The sequence below is a fragment of the Exophiala xenobiotica genome (genome assembly GCF_000835505.1).
Source record: "Exophiala xenobiotica strain CBS 118157 unplaced genomic scaffold supercont1.1, whole genome shotgun sequence".
In the NCBI taxonomy this organism is placed as follows: Eukaryota; Fungi; Ascomycota; class Eurotiomycetes; order Chaetothyriales; family Herpotrichiellaceae; genus Exophiala; species Exophiala xenobiotica.
The window spans coordinates 4423409-4438758 of record NW_013562494.1 but is presented as its reverse complement, the minus strand read 5'-3'; the positions used below and the strand labels follow the sequence as shown (position 1 = coordinate 4438758).

General features: G+C 51.8%; 8 protein-coding genes across 8 annotated transcripts; 6 read left to right on the top strand and 2 right to left on the bottom strand.

The window, feature by feature from the left end:
- Positions 1-218: 218 nt before the first annotated feature.
- PV05_01746 (uncharacterized protein) lies at positions 219-1850 on the bottom strand. Its single transcript, XM_013466777.1, has 2 exons — positions 1600-1850; positions 219-1549 (listed from the first exon to the last, which is right to left on the bottom strand). Exons 1-2 carry the CDS (start codon positions 1662-1664, stop codon positions 907-909), a joined length of 708 nt encoding a protein of 235 aa, XP_013322231.1. The 5' UTR covers positions 1665-1850; the 3' UTR covers positions 219-906.
- Positions 1851-1984: 134 nt separating this feature from the next.
- PV05_01745 (uncharacterized protein) lies at positions 1985-4365 on the top strand. Its single transcript, XM_013466776.1, has 3 exons — positions 1985-2559; positions 2612-3912; positions 3962-4365. The coding sequence occupies exons 1-3, from the start codon at positions 2277-2279 to the stop codon at positions 4106-4108; spliced, it is 1731 nt and encodes a 576-aa protein (XP_013322230.1). The 5' UTR covers positions 1985-2276; the 3' UTR covers positions 4109-4365.
- Positions 4366-4566: 201 nt separating this feature from the next.
- PV05_01744 (uncharacterized protein) lies at positions 4567-5265 on the top strand (the record flags this gene model as incomplete). The annotated part of the gene is made up of 2 exons (XM_013466775.1): positions 4567-4887; positions 4936-5265. The coding sequence occupies 2 exons, from the start codon at positions 4567-4569 to the stop codon at positions 5263-5265; spliced, it is 651 nt and encodes a 216-aa protein (XP_013322229.1).
- Positions 5266-5465: 200 nt separating this feature from the next.
- On the top strand, positions 5466-5960 carry PV05_01743 (uncharacterized protein; the record flags this gene model as incomplete). Its single annotated transcript, XM_013466774.1, has 2 exons — positions 5466-5490; positions 5545-5960. 2 exons carry the CDS (start codon positions 5466-5468, stop codon positions 5958-5960), a joined length of 441 nt encoding a protein of 146 aa, XP_013322228.1.
- A 556-nt stretch (positions 5961-6516) lies between these two features.
- PV05_01742 (uncharacterized protein) lies at positions 6517-8340 on the top strand. Its single transcript, XM_013466773.1, has one exon. It carries the CDS (start codon positions 6746-6748, stop codon positions 8240-8242), a length of 1497 nt encoding a protein of 498 aa, XP_013322227.1. The 5' UTR covers positions 6517-6745; the 3' UTR covers positions 8243-8340.
- Positions 8341-9020: 680 nt separating this feature from the next.
- PV05_01741 (uncharacterized protein) lies at positions 9021-10184 on the top strand. The gene is made up of 2 exons (XM_013466772.1): positions 9021-9182; positions 9247-10184. The coding sequence occupies exons 1-2, from the start codon at positions 9069-9071 to the stop codon at positions 10117-10119; spliced, it is 987 nt and encodes a 328-aa protein (XP_013322226.1). The 5' UTR covers positions 9021-9068; the 3' UTR covers positions 10120-10184.
- A 949-nt stretch (positions 10185-11133) lies between these two features.
- PV05_01740 (uncharacterized protein) lies at positions 11134-13130 on the top strand (the record flags this gene model as incomplete). Its single annotated transcript, XM_013466771.1, has 5 exons — positions 11134-11351; positions 11443-11973; positions 12036-12586; positions 12641-12735; positions 12794-13130. 5 exons carry the CDS (start codon positions 11134-11136, stop codon positions 12932-12934), a joined length of 1536 nt encoding a protein of 511 aa, XP_013322225.1. The 3' UTR covers positions 12935-13130.
- A 298-nt stretch (positions 13131-13428) lies between these two features.
- Positions 13429-15177, bottom strand: PV05_01739 (uncharacterized protein; the record flags this gene model as incomplete). The annotated part of the gene is made up of 1 exon (XM_013466770.1): positions 13429-15177. The coding sequence occupies one exon, from the start codon at positions 15175-15177 to the stop codon at positions 13429-13431; it is 1749 nt and encodes a 582-aa protein (XP_013322224.1).
- Positions 15178-15350: the final 173 nt, after the last annotated feature.

Here is a 15350-nt window from a genome sequence, read left to right as displayed (position 1 = left end):
ATACGAGTATGAAATGGTCTCTTAATGTCAGGGCGAGGGGATACCGATAAATCCTTCAGACGGTGCACCCTTCAAGCCAGCCTTGCCAGTCGAAGGATGTTCGTCTCCAGATCAGACCCCTCGACAACTCTTTGAGCATGTGGCTTCGCGTAACTTCACGTCAGCCATTGTATACGGAGTACAACACTTGTAGCTAGAATATACTCTTCAGCCCACAAAGATCGCAAATCTCGCGTGCCGAAAGAAGGTATGCCTAGTCCACTTTCGCCTCAGCCTAACTAAATGTCAAAAGAGGTATGTCAATAATTCGTATCTATCGTGCAAGAAGCATAGCGCTGAGAGCTGTCTGAAACATATTAACTTGGTACGGATGACCGAGCTGTTTCTTCGAAGGCTATACTGAGCCGAGCACAAAATCCGTTTCCCTGGAACCGCATGCCAGGTCGATAGCGACAAGGGTTCCTAGCCAACTCTTGATCCTGGGGCTGTCACTCCAACTTCGCTCTTGCTGAGTGGTAGTACATTGTTGGAGTCCCATTCCGGGTGTTGAGATGCATATTATCGCAACCTCGAGACGGAGTACAGTGCTGATGTCCTCAATAACCCCGGCCGTTCAAGTCTTGGCCTACAGTCATCACCATCAAGATCGCGACAACGATCGGGTTGGCCGTGACTGCCTCCCAGGTAACAGTATCGATATCGCCCGTGTTCTTCAGCGACCTACCTGCCTTGACCAGAGGCACCGGGAGAGTAGGGTGCAGTGAATGTCAGACTGTACAAGTCTTGCACCAAGGTGACTGCAGAAGGGTCGTCCTACGGGCAAGCCAATGGCTCATGGATCCGTCTGAGCTGGGTGCGCCCGTCGATGTCGATATTGTGTCTATTTTTCAGAGCTCGCAAGCATGCTCATCGAAGGAGACCGCCGAGATCTCTTTCCATGCCAGAGACACGCTCTTCCAGAGCCTTCTTCTTTGCTTCTAGCTCTCTGATTTCATTTTCCTCGTTCTGAAAGTCCTGCTCCGTCAACATGACAGTGTTGTCACCATCGGTGTTCCTCAGGTCATTTTCTGCTTCATCGTCAAACTCGAAGCTTTTGTTTCGTCGGTCTAGCTGCGATTGTTGTTTTGACACTTTCTCTTCCAGCGATGATAGGGAGGCAGCGACTTCTTGGTAGCGGTTCCGCAATGCTCGAATCTTCTCCGGCACTCCTGCAACTGCATATACATCACACAATTTCTCTGCTCCGCGCAGCAGCACCTCAACATTGACCCCATCGCGTTTGTTGCTCGACTGTCTTATCTCTTGAAGCATGTCTCTACCCAATAACCTCGTAACGGCTGACTGTCTGACTGGATGAGCATTCGGGAAGAGGCTTTTCCTGGTCTGCAAGCTTCCATTCGGTTGAGTGGCATCTTGCTGGCGAGGTCTGGAGATAGCAGTTGGGTCTAATGTGAATAAGGCACGCTCGTGAGGTTCAGTGTCGCGGATTAACGTCGTAATCTCATGGTCTTTCAATAGTGCATTGGTAAAGATCTTGGGAGGGGGGAATCTAGAGTGCAGTCAGCTGGATGTATCTGCGCATTACACCCTTAGACATACTCGAGCTCTGCTATTGATTTCGTAGATAGAGAGATTTGCCCTAAATGGCTTGCTAGGAGCGTCATTGTTGTTTACAGTGGCGAGCACGTGTAGCCAATTCAGTCCCCAGCTTCCAGAGTAGTTGCAGGAAGAGAAAGGAAAATCAATATAGTTGAGTCCGTAATCATCAATAGCAACTTCCAGACATATTTCTTACCGTGTCTTTGAACAGTAATTGCTTCATTGGAGGTGATTGTTGATGCTCGGCTGCATTATTGGTGCAGAAAGAAGGGTAAACGCGTCTGTGTCGTGCCTGCCGGTTGTGGCTGCAGTTGCAGCTACGCTCGACCGGAGCTAGAAATCACCATGCATCCCAAAGTTACTTACCTCATCGCATTTCCTTCGCCTTTCGACCCAGTCTTGCTATCTACGGACCTTCAGACCCCTCATCACAATTCTTGTCGCCTCCATAAGATCCTTCGCCTCGAATCTGTGATCAAATCCGGTACGAACCTTTTGCCAGGGCGAATCAGGCCAGTTACTAGTCGGAATCTGCACCTACAGATCGATCACTCCTGCGAAAGTCACGAGGCACAGAGCCGACTTATCGGAAGCTCGATTCCCTTTGGTCCAAGCTGCCTACCTCATCACAATAAGGACTACCTTCCAGCCGACGTCCGCCGACTACAGCCAGAGATATGAGCGGCGACAAACCCCATCTCAACGGCACCGGAAATGGTCTGAACGGCGCTGGTGATCACGAAATGAAGGAACAATCACAAACCCCTAAAAAGGGATCGAAACAAAACAAGGACAAGGATGGCGATGATGAAATGACCGTGGTGGTTCCGCCGTCCAAAGGGTCAACTCCGACTGCTCCTGACAAAAAGACCGAAGCCGACGTGATGAATGGAGCAATGACTGAGGATTCTGCAAAAGAGACCGAACCACCGGTTGATCCTCAAGAGAAGGCCATTGCAGGTAAAGTCTCGCGATCTTGTTTGATTGCATGGTGTTGCTAATGCTTCCGCAGAAATCAAAGCCAATCTCCCGTTACTGGAAAGAGCCGTCAGCCAATTTGATCCACGATTCAGCCTGAGAGTCCTCAGATCGATACCATCCGTCCGAAAACACCTATCCGCATATGTTATCGCTACGGTTGTCACCGAGAGCTACCCAGTCCCCACCGCGACGGCAATATCTCTTTTAAGTGCTGTCAAAGATGACCAATCCTTTCCCAAACAAAAGGTGGAAGAGTGGCATAATAGGAAAGACGCGTCGCACCACCGAGCCTCTACAAAAGAGATTCTCCCGGAAATTGATGTCTACCTATCGATCCTGGTTCAGGTCTACCTTCACGATAAGAAGTCGATTGATGCTGGTTCTCAATTTTCGAGTGCTCTTGTCGACCACCTACGGACGCTGAACCGAAGAACCCTGGATTCGCTAGCAGCTCGTGTGTATTTCTACTATGCTCTGTTCTTCGAGGAAATGACGCCGTTGCCTCCTTCTCCTGCGGCGGCCGTGATCTCGATCCGCAAACCTCTCCTCGACGCTCTCAGAACAGCTACACTGCGAAAAGACCAAGACACCCAGGCAGCCGTTACAACGTTGCTTCTCCGAAACTACCTATCTACCTCTCATGTCACACAAGCAGACCTGTTGATCTCACACACGAAGTTTCCCGATACAGCAGTCAACAACCAGTTCGCCCGATACTTGTATTATCTTGGCCGGATTCGAGCCATCCAACTCTCTTACACAGAGGCACATGAGCATCTGACAGGAGCCACACGGAAGTCACCGACATCTTACAAAGCCAGCGGATTCTACCAGGCGTCAACTAAGCTGCTAATTGTGGTTGAATTGTTGATGGGCGATATTCCGGACCGAGCAATCTTCCGTCAGCCGAGTCTTGAAAAGGCTTTGCAACCATATTTGCAGCTTGTTCAAGCTGTCAGCTCTGGCGATGTGATTGGCTTCCAGGACTTGGTTCAACGGTACAATGCCACCTTCAGAAAGGACGACACATACACTCTGATTCTGAGACTGAGACAAAACGTCATCAGAACAGGCATTCGTATGATGTCTCTGTCATATGCCCGGATCTCATTGCGTGATATGTGTCTACGCTTGGGGCTGGACAGCGAAGAATCTGCCGAGTATATTGTTGCCAAAGCCATCCGAGATGGGGTTATCGAGGCTAGTCTTGACCATGAGCGTGGCTATATGAAGAGCAAGGAAGTTGGCGATGTCTACGCCACAAGAGAACCCGGAGATGCCTTCCATGAACGCATTCAAGCCTGTCTGGCTCTGCACGATGAGAGCGTCAAGGTATTTTGATGTCTTGTGCATACTGAAATCAATACTAACATAGTCATAGGCCATGCGTTTTCCCATGAACCAGCACCGTCTGGAACTCAAGAATGCTCAAGAAGCACGCGATCGTGAGCGAGAGCTGGCCAAGGAAATTGTGGAAGGTGAAATGGATGACGATGATGCTCCGGGTGGCGATTTTGAGGGATTGTGATTCCGGATGCCACCATCTCCTACTGTTTTCAAGGGCAGTATAGATCTAGGGGTGGCCTAAGGCGATCTGGATTGATACTACGAATGCAAGACCTCGTCTAGCAGTCGAACCTCGTGCGTTGGGGAACAGGGCGGATACTCGGAGTTCAGGGCCTTCATGGACCAATTGAATCTGGTCCGTCTGATGACTAGACAGTGGTGTCATCACAGTGACTGGCATGATCAGAGCAATGCCAATGTAATTGATCCTACATAAGACTTCTCCCTCCGATCTGTTGAACTTCGTGGACATTCCGGCCTGATCTGAGCACAGCACGTGACACCGTATTGCATCGGTGTGATCGGTCCTTTGCTTGACCGATTGCCCGACGTCATTTTCCAGACGCGTCTTCCACAAACATAGACTGGACTGCACATCTCAGGACACTCAGAGTCAGCTGCTTTCCATTGCTCACAAAGATGTCGCAACCTGGTGCGGCGTCTCAAAGTCGCCAGGGTGGGCGTACTCAGTCTCGGTCTCCTATATCGCGACCAACAACGCCGCTTCGAGCATCATCTCGGTCATCGTTCAGGACCTCTCAAAGTAACGCCTTTGCAGGGCCATCTCCTCTGGACGCCCTTGAGCCTCAATTTGCAGAACTTAGCGACTCAGTTGCAGACTTAGAAGCCAACCTGATGCATCTTCAATTGATGCACGAAAGTCTGAGCAGATTCGGGGAAAGCTTTGCCAGTTTTCTGTACGGCTTGAACATGAATGCCTTTGTGGTGGACTTTCCTGAAGTAGGATGCTCCGTTTGCTTGACCAGGCGCTTGCTGACTCTGTCATAGGCACCCATCTCAGAATCCATTAAGCGCTACCAGAAACGTCAGGGACAAGGCAATATGGACGAAACAACCACTTTGCAGAACAACTCTGGAGAAGGAAGAACTGGAGACATGGATGCAACATTCATGACTGCAGATGCAAGCTTCACAAGTCTGAAAGCAACTCCACGTCGTAAGACAATCGCACCTTCAGTCACACCAAGCACAACATCAACAATGAAACAAAGCAATCCGAGCAGTCGCGGAGGAAATGCAGGCAGGGCAAGCAGAGGTACTGGTCGCGCAGGAAGAGCCAGTGGTTTACCACGGGGTAGAGGAAGAGGAGCCAGATAAAGAGAGCGTGTGAATGCTCTCCAAACGTTATGATGGCGCGGCAGAACTGGATCTCGACTGTTGAAGCTTGCGAAAGCATCTTGACGACCAACACACACTCTTCCTTGTCGACAACATCCAAATTGACCAGCCCCTACCTCGTTGCATGAAAGCATACAAATCATCCTCACCTTCGCGAGCTGCTCAATACAACCACCACCATGTCGCAAGGCAATTCCGGTCGCAGTAAGCAAGGCCTCTGGTTAGACGTTGTTCCTTCACACTGACTTTGCTCTTCAGCCACTCTATTCGATGCAATAATTCGCACGCAGATAATATCTTTCTTTGCAAAGACCTGCTGCACAAACCTCCTACGGGTGACCGCATTGCGTGCGTCTCTCACGGCATTCGACATCGAAATCATATCTATCCGGCGCAGACTCGACGGAGGAAGAAATGTGGACGCGGTGGACGAACTGGAGGTGGAATTATGCCATCGCGCCATGGCCTTGGAAGCGTTGCAATACTGCAACAACATCCTTTGGCTGTTGGAACAGATAATAGAGTGCATGACACGAATCCAAGTCGTGGATGGTGCCTGGGGTGGTGCCGAGGCAAATCGTTTACGCGACCTCAGTGGCATGTTCACCCAGGAGCTTCGACACGAACGCAACGCCGTGGCCATCTTGGCTCGCCTGAATGAGTTGTTTCCATGAGAATTGGATGTTAGGAACAGCAAGATAATGAACCCAATGTCTAGATGCCGTTCGCCAAGTTCAAGTGCTTCCTATGCATCATTTCGTTTCCTAGTGACCGCTGACCGCATCTCTCGTGCCTGTAAGATATATACGTCATGCACCTACCACAGTGAGATGCGGAATGCCTGTGTGACTGTCGTCCCTGGCTAGCATCATCAGCTCTGTGCATAGGGTCGTTCTCAGCATAGCCAGAAGCCTCCATCGCTGCAAAACCGGCGACCATCCTCTAAGTTGGAGCACGGGGTGCTTTGCACCGACGTGATACGTGCTCAATAGCTATTTGCTTGAAGCGGGTTGCATAGTTGTAATCCATCCTTTGTAGTAGAGATATTGCAGGAGAGGTATCCGTCGAGGACAAATGATCGATGTATGCAAGGCTGAGGTTGACGAGGCTGAACGAGGCTGAGGCTGGATGTGGCAAGGCTTATTTTTAGCGTTGATTATTGGCCCGTAGATCCGGAGAACTTTTGAATCTCGAACCATCAAACAATGTCTTTTTCTGCCACACTTCACAATCAACTCCTGAATCGCTGTACTCCTATTGTGCGAACCACTCAACAGGCTGCAATAGCTGAAATAGAGCTATTGAACACGGTTCTAGATACTTAAACACCTTTCGCTCGTTCACGACACTTGATCGCCTCGCCATCGTGAACCATCTCCTGAAAGAAGAGCAGCACACTTTCCCTTCCATCTTCCTCTATCCAAACCTGCCTTTGCCCATCTTTTGAAGATTGACGATCATGGCTCTCACCATGCATATGCCGACAGCTGGCTGCGAGCATATGGACAACGACTCCATCGCCAAAATCCGCCAACTTCGATCCAAACACCTGAATGGCGAAGACCTTGTACAATACACGTGTCTCGAATGCTCAACCACTGGAAGCTTTCCCACATTGGACAAGCATTTCACAGAAACCAAGCATGACCTCGCCGTCAGCCATAAGACCGTCTATTGTGGCCGTTGCAATGACTTGGTCTATGACCCAACTTTACTTAGCACTGGCAAGAAACGCAAACTTGCAGAAACCAATGAGGATGACGACTCGTACTTGACTTCCAACACTTCCCAACGTCCATGTGGTCGCAACGGTGTTCGAGGGCTATTCAACCTCGGCGAGACGTGCTACATGAACGCTGTTCTTCAAATGATGGTCCACAATCCACTCCTGGCCAGCTATTTCCTCGGCATGGGCCATCCTACTCATACTTGTCCAATCTCCAAAGAACCAGACAAGAAGAACGAATCCGACTCCGAGGACGAGGACGATGAGAAGAAGGAACAACAAACCTGTGTCGCCTGCGGCATGACCGAAGTCTTCTCCGACGTCACGATGGTGGACCAGCCTACTCCTGCCCACGCCGTCAACCTGCTTTTTGCGTCCTGGAAGAACATCCCCGCAATGTCCGGCAAAGGCCAGCAAGATGCACAAGAATGGTTCATGCAGATCGTCGACCGTCTCCACGAAGCCGTAGCCCAATACAAGGTCCCGGAGAAAACCAACAGTATCAACGAAGCCAACGGCATCCCACCCCTCGACAAGCAATGCGTGTGCTTCTTCCACAAAGTGTTTTACGGTCGATACAACAACCAAATCACCTGCGACACATGTCATACCGTGTCTTCCCGTGAAGATGAATTCTCCAGCATCAGCCTGGACTTCAAAAAACAAGTCAAGAAGAAGAAGAAGGCGGCCAAAGACGCTGCCAATGCCAGTGACAGCAAAGACAAGGAACCACTCAAGATTGCAATCCCCAATATCCACGAGTGCCTCCGAAGCTTCACCGCCCCAGAACCTCTCTCGCCGGAACAGTACAGCTGCCAGGAATGCAAGGAGCGTCGGTCTGCCAGCAAACAAACACGCATTCGCAAATTGCCGGCCATTTTGTGTGTCCATGTCAAGCGATTTGGTATGAAACAGCTTGGTACGGGCGTCTTCGTGCCAGAGAAGTACGAAGGAAGGCTGGAGTTCAGCCTGCAGTTGGACATGGCGCCGTACACGACGCGACCACCGAAGAATGGCGAAGACACGGAGAAGTATATGTACGACCTTGACTGTGTGGTGGTACACCAGGGGGAGCATGCTCATAATGGGCATTATTTCGCCTTCTGCCGCCAGGACAACAAGTGGTTCCGGTTCGACGACGAGATCGTCAGTGCGACGACGACGGAAGATGTCATGAGGCAGGAGGCCTACTTGTTGTTCTACTCCTTGAGGAGAATCGAGAAGGTCTAGGGACCTGGGTGGTGGTGGTGGTGGCTTGCATTTAAATAGGCATGAGTAGGGACGGTGGTGTGGGCGGTCAACTAGTCTAATACCATGCCTTGATCAAACCAGACGTTCCATGATGCCATCGAGAGTGATTCTGTTCCATGAGACCGTGATGGTAGCGTCTCTCAATGCTAGGTGTCCTATGTGCCTTGGAAGTGACGGTCTCTCTATGATCATGCCGACGTCGATGGCCCCGAAGGAGCAGCCTGTATTTGGCTCTTGCTGGCCCCTGTTGTGATAGCCAGCTTGGTCACCAGCCGACCACCAGCTACAAACTGTAGACGATTTTATCGGTATGGAGTCTGTGGCAAGCCGACATCAACACAGCCAAGCTCCCACCTTATGGACGTTTGGCATACCCATCTCAATGCTCGATGGCGCCATCAGTGTACCTGACGGTCTCGCTGTTGGTAACTACTTGCAAGCAGAATGTTACCCCTGCAGTATGGCGAGGTACGCCTTTTATTGATGTGCCCGGATATGTCGAGTGCACTTTTCAGCCTAGTGTGGCCCCCATGTTGGTCCCGCAGGATACTCATTGTCCTGCCAATCACTTACCTCCTGAGTCGAGGAGCAGCCAGCACCTTACCGAACACTACTTAGTCAGGGTCTGAATCACTACCCTGCTGGGTGCCCTGTCCTCCGTATGCATGAAGCCGTTTGCGGGGTCAAATAGGCAACGACTCTGTCACTCTGTATAACCCGACTTGACTACGACCTCGCTGGTCTTTCATTCTATTCTGTCCGAGAGTGCAAGAAGCGTACGGAGCTCCTCTTGAACACTGCAGACATGCACGCGTGGAGAGTCGTCATTTTCTTGAGCCTACTGGCCGCCGCCATCGCCCAGGAGCAGCAAGTCCATCTCGACGAAGAGCATGGCAAGAGGTACAACGTCACACTGAACGTGAGTGACAATCACCACCCTAGTTACTCAACGGCTCATATTCAATCTGCTAATGGCTCTACAGTTCGACGACATCCCAACCAACAGCTCGGGCATCGGATTCGATCCATGGAAGCAGTCAAAACCTCTGCACTACAATGACCTGTTCTTCCAGTCATTCACCGTCGTCAATGTCGCCAAAGCTCGCGACTCCTTGCCTCACCCAATCGACCTCCTCTGCGCCAGCTCTGCGCCCAATGCATTGTTCTCGTCCCGTAAAGCTGGCTACCCGTGGCCGCGCTTCAGTTTCCACGATCTCAGCGGTCATCCCACCAAGCCACAAGACGCCAACATCACGTTCAACATGCGCTCCGTCACCTTGTCGCCGACGGGCAACGTCTCGGCCGGAGACGATCGAGTTCTGGTCGGACTTCGAATCAGCCTCCTCAAGCTACCATCTGATGGGTCTGGGTCGTCCCTTCAGGATGCCACATCTGCACAAGCTGATTTTCCTGGGCTGGTGCGCGGTTCACCTAGTATTCCACAAGGGGCGCATGTTTCCCAGCTGCTGGTTGCCTTCGGGCCGGGCCCGCATCAGAGTGTCAAGCTGGACTACGAGCGGTTCGCGAGAGTTATCCCTGGATTTGGACAGGGGGTGGATGTTCTTGAGGTGGTGGCGGACCTGTATCGGTGGGATGAGGCCAAGCAGAGTTATCGCATTGATGGAGATTGGCAGGTGTGCTTGGACGATATCGAGATTGAGGTCGTTCAACCAAAGAAGAAGGAGGAGGAGGATGAGAGTATGCTGGAAAGTATGCAAGGTCAAGAGACCAGACTGTTTCTGGCCGTGGCGGAGGACGGGAGGTTGATTGATGACAAAGAAAGAGGCGAGAAGTTGTGGAGGGAGATAGAACAGGACGGGAGTGCTTTGGTGTACGAAACCGTGGACATTGAGTAGAATCAGGGCCGTGTCATCGAGCCGAGTCCCTGCCTTTCTCGAAATGAAAATCTGTCGATCCTTGAGTCACTGGCCTTCACATTGTCTGCTGTTGATCTCGCGACTATGTATGCTGTAAGCCGTGCGAGGAATCCTCTTGGACCAGACTTCAGCTCGATACGCATTTGCCACGGCCTGAAGGTCTCGTTCGATCGTGACAACGATCTGTCCTGTCCACTCGCGGTGAAGGACTTACCTCGCTGCCGACGCCTTACGCGTCCAGATGTCAGGCAGAGTGAGTATAGTGTGAACACAGCGGACTGGGATGAGATTTGGAGTCCATTGCATGATGGCACTTTGCAAAGTTCCGAGTGTAACTACTGTAGGGGGATGATGGGGGCGTCACGGGGAACGTTGGGGATAAATAGAGGGCCACAAGGCCAAGAACCAGTTCGTGGGGCCCTTGCCAGGCGGTGGCTCAGTTAAGACGACCCCTAATTTGACCGTAGGTAGCTATGCTTACTCTACTCAGCGCCAGGAAAGCGAGGTACATTCGTCACAATTCGTGCAGTGGTCAAGCTTAGGTCTTCGTGATCAACAACGCCCGTCGTATGGTCTCTTTTCAGGTTCACACCATCCTTTTTGCCCTTTCTTCTCCAATCAATCTCATCAACTTGAGTTACATTTGATGTGGACGCTGGCCGTGTGGGGAGTTTGAATTGTACCGAGTGTGTGAGTATGTATCCCTTACCCCACAATTTCCACATACAGTCCGTCCATTGCCATGCCCAGTACTTTGCTTTGCCTTGCCTTAGACTATGGCTATATGGAGCAGAATCGGTTGGTGCTACGACTAGTATATAACAATTCGTCGTGTCAGGTGATATGATCTCAAGTATCCGGTACACCGGCTGAGCACGCGTCCGAACACCCTTCGGCATCCTATTACAATTGCAGCACATTCAGCAAGGCTACGAAGAACAAAAAGATAAGCTTGAAAAGTTCTCTGATACTATTCATGCCACCGAGTTGAGAATGGGCTACTCGACATCTACCGTCTTCCTCGCGGTGGCGGCCGCTACGCTGCTATGGCTGCTGCACCTCATCATCTCCTCGACCATACGCCGACGCCAATACAAACTTCCCGCTCAAGTACCTGGCATACCGATTTTCGGCAACTCGTTCCAAATGCCCCTGACCCAAGTCGAGCAAGCACCGTGGGCGCAGAAACTCGCTCAGAAGTACGGCGAAATGTGAGCAATTCATACTCACCTGTTTTCCCCCTTTCCAACCACCAGTATTCAATTCCAGAATCCAGACTTAACTTAACTTATACTCCCCCAGGTTCACCCTCCGGCTCGGCACGTCCGACTTCGTCTTCCTCAACTCCTCGCGAGTGGTGACGGACCTGCTCGAAAAGCGTGCGTCAAAGTACTCGTCTCGCAACCCCATGCCGTTCGTGCAGGACCTGATGTCCGGCGGCAAGCGGATCGTGCTGATGGGCTATACCGACCAATGGCGCGAGCTCCGTAAGGTCATGCACAGCATCCTCAATTCGCGGCAGATGACCCAATTCGCCGAGTACCAGGACCTAGAGAGCAAGCAATTGCTCTGGGATTACTTGAAGCAGCCGGATCTGTGGTTCAAGGCGAATCAGAGGTACGCGAACGCCGTCATCATGAGCGTGGTCTTCGGACGGCGATTGTTGCTCGACGACGAGAACCTGGAACCACTGCTGAAGCAGGCGGAAGACATGGTCAAGCATCTGCAGCCCGGGTCTACGTTGGTGGACACTTTTCCGTTCCTGAGCAGGCTGCCGCCGTGGATGCAGTGGTGGAGAGCGAAAGGGTTGAGCATGTTTGAGGAGTCCAAGAGGTAGCTAGCTGCATGCCCCCTGGACTGCATTTCACTTTTGATGGATTACTAAAATGATGCAGGGTGTATGGCAAGGAAGTGGACCGAGTGAGGGCGAGAATGCTCAAAGGTGATGCACGTCCTTGCTTTGCGATTGACTTCCTCAAGGAGACCGAAAAGAGCAACATGGACGACGACCAGAAATTGTTTGCGCTGGGCAGCTTGTTGGAAGCCGGAAGCGATACTTCGCGAATGACCATGAGCCAGCTTATAGCTGCGGCTGTCTTGCAACCGGACTGGGTTGAAAGAGCAAGGGAGCAGCTCGACCGAGTGTGCGGTGATGCTCAGCGTCTTCCACGGTTCGAAGACAAGCCCAACCTGCCTTTCATCACTGCCGCCGTCAAGGAGGGTTTCAGGTGGTACCCATTCGGTCCGATCGGCGTGCCGCACATGATGAGCCAGGATGACGAGTACGAAGGGTATACGCTGCCAGCCGGGACCATGGTGACCTGGAACATGCATCATCTTTCGAGGAGTCCGGACGAGTACCAGGACCCGGAGAGATTCTGGCCAGAGCGGTTTCTGAATGACGACCTGAACAACCCGTTGAAAGGTCATTGGGCATTTGGAGCAGGTATGATTGTCCATTTGTCGAAAGCAAGACGTCCAACCACTAACAAGTACACAGGCAGACGCGTTTGTCCGGGGTACAATGTGGCGGAGACGAATCTTTGGATGTTCCTGTCGCGTTTATTGTACTGCTTCGATTTCGAGGCCATCCCGGTAGGCCACGTCCGCTGACTTTGAGATGGGAGAATCTCACTGCTGACAATATGTGTAGGCTCAAGAGATCGAGCTGGAGAAAGTGGTCTGGCCGGCCATCGACTATGCTCCGTTTGCTGTCCAGATCGCTCCGCGCAGCCCGGCACATCGAGATCTGATCGAGAGGGAGTGCTCCTATGTCTCCGAAATAGTTTATTGATGATGGTAGGTGAGCGTTGTGTCTCCAGCTCGTAGCCGCGGACGTCCTTGGTGCCGCTGCTGGGTGGCTGATAAGGACGATGCTTCAAAAGCATCCAGGAAATCCCCTTCTATGCAACAGGAGATTATTCTGCAGAAGCAACGCGAAAAAGGTCCAGCCAAGCTCCCAGTTGCGAACACTGTTCCACGAAGGATTGCTCGGAGTCTATGTACTGAACGTGGAGAATCTTCCCCGAGCTGAGCAGACAGGATTGAGGCGTTACTGATAGCCGAGCTTGAGAGACCTTCGAGCTGAAGCGAAGAGGATACCGATCCAACGAGACGGGTGGCAGATACTAGAATTCTGGCATCGCATGATATAATGCCAGGGTCATTCGCGCAAGCACTTATGAAGTACAAGCTCCACAGCGATCATATTGTACGGATAGCGGCATGGTCAAGTGCAGATTCACTCAAACCTCTTATATCGACCATACGGCAGTAGCATAGTGGTCGTTACAAGCCGTAAACATCATCCTTGTCGAAGAAAATCAGTACCGCCTCACTCCCTCTGACGCTGATAGCCCCGTCCTTCCCAACATGCTCAATGTGCAGTTTGCCGACAGCCTTTCCGTCTTGAAACGACTGACCTGCCCAGGTCACGTTCTGAGTACTCACCTCATTAACATGCGGTGCTGTCATTCTCTTGACCCATGCTTGACCACTGACACCCAGTTTCAGGTCAACTGTGTAGTCACCAGTCGAGTTGGCGTAGAACGGCTTCATGTTCAAGAGAGCCACCTTGCTCAATCGGCCTTTAACATAGAAGGCGTAGGCTGAAAAGCTTTCCTGATTTACACCTGCCGGAGCTTTCAGAGCCTTCACTCGTACGCCAGCCCCTGATTGCGACGTGTGGAAGGCTTCGGCCATGAACAATTGACTGACGAAACTAGGCAAGGCGCGTGCTTTGCCACGCTTACTGCTGTCACGGGGGTAAAGCATGTCATATGTCGAGTAGCCTGGCGACCCGTCGTTGCCGGCGCTATTGACCTGATTGCTGCTCTGGAACACCAAGGTGGCGCCTTGATGGAGGTGTACCGACGACGCATTTCGGACGGCATAAATCAACTCGACATCGACCGTCCACAGCGCTTGCGCGAATGTGTCGGTGACATTGGGTTGGCCCGAGCATGAAATCGAGTTGAACTCTCCAATGACCCATGGTTTTCCGGAATCTAGCGCGGCTTTTGCGGATGGATAGATCTCTTCGTCGGCGTACCTGGTCAGCTCGGTATGGTTGAGGATGTTGGGAGTCGTGGCTAGTGCCGCACGAGCAGGATCACACGTCGAGAAGGCGTAGGAGTGAATCGAGTACTCGGCGACTTGATCCGCAGCGTCGACTCCAGCTGGAATGATGTCGGCGGGTCGTACATTCAACCCAGATTTGTCTGTCGTGGCAGACGATGCCCACCATCGCTCTCTTCCAAAGTGGCTTGCATTGGCTCCCAATGTCTGGTTGACTGCTGCATCGATCTGACCTGTCCACTGCTTCCATTGCTGCACGTATGCTGCTGTGCTGTTGTCCCATCGTGTGCTCGGGTAATTCGTGGGCTCGTTGCCGAGTTCGAAATATTCGATCTTGTCCTCCTGATACATGACCGAAGCGACCGCCATATCACGAGCGATGTCGAGGCTATCATTGCCAAAGTTAAGCGTCGAGACAAACTTGGTGCCGTTTGGGAAGTTGTTCCAGCTGTGATAGTAATTGGGCCCGACAGTGGTTCGGTAAACGCCACCACTGGGGCTGGTGGTTCGGACTGGGTCGCCAGCCGAAGGGTCAAATATCATACTGTCCATTGTGATGCCTCCTGGTCGGATGATGGGCCTTCCACCTCTCTCGGTAATTCGTGAGAGCAGTTCGAAAGTGAGCTTGTTCGGAGCGCTTGCATTGCCGAAGAACTCGACCCAAAATGCCGGCTCGAAGGAGAATGATGCGAATGAGGTGGACTGTCCATATGAAGCACCTTGCGCAGAAGCTGGGATGGTCAGATCAACGGCGGTTGAGCTCCTCGATGACGGCAAGCAGGTGGCAGTACGAGCAACCAGGAGGGCAAGACAGCTCGAGCGCCTCCATGTTCGGCTTTCAAATGCTGACAGCTTCATGTCGATGATGGCTATCTTCTGTGGCTTCTGAGACGAACCAAGGAGTTGAGAAGAACGCTGGAGGATCAGTTCTTCAGTCTGAATATATCGTCCAGACAACATCTCCAATGGTCTCGGCAGGCATTGTACCGATGGCCATGGAAGTGCGGTCACTTTCATAATATGAAGTGCCGATCAACTCCGCAACCACAGGAGTTTGCCTGTGAAAGTGATGGCTTCATGGCCCCCTGCAATGGGTGCGGATGGCGGAGTCCGAGCAAAACGTTCATTTATCT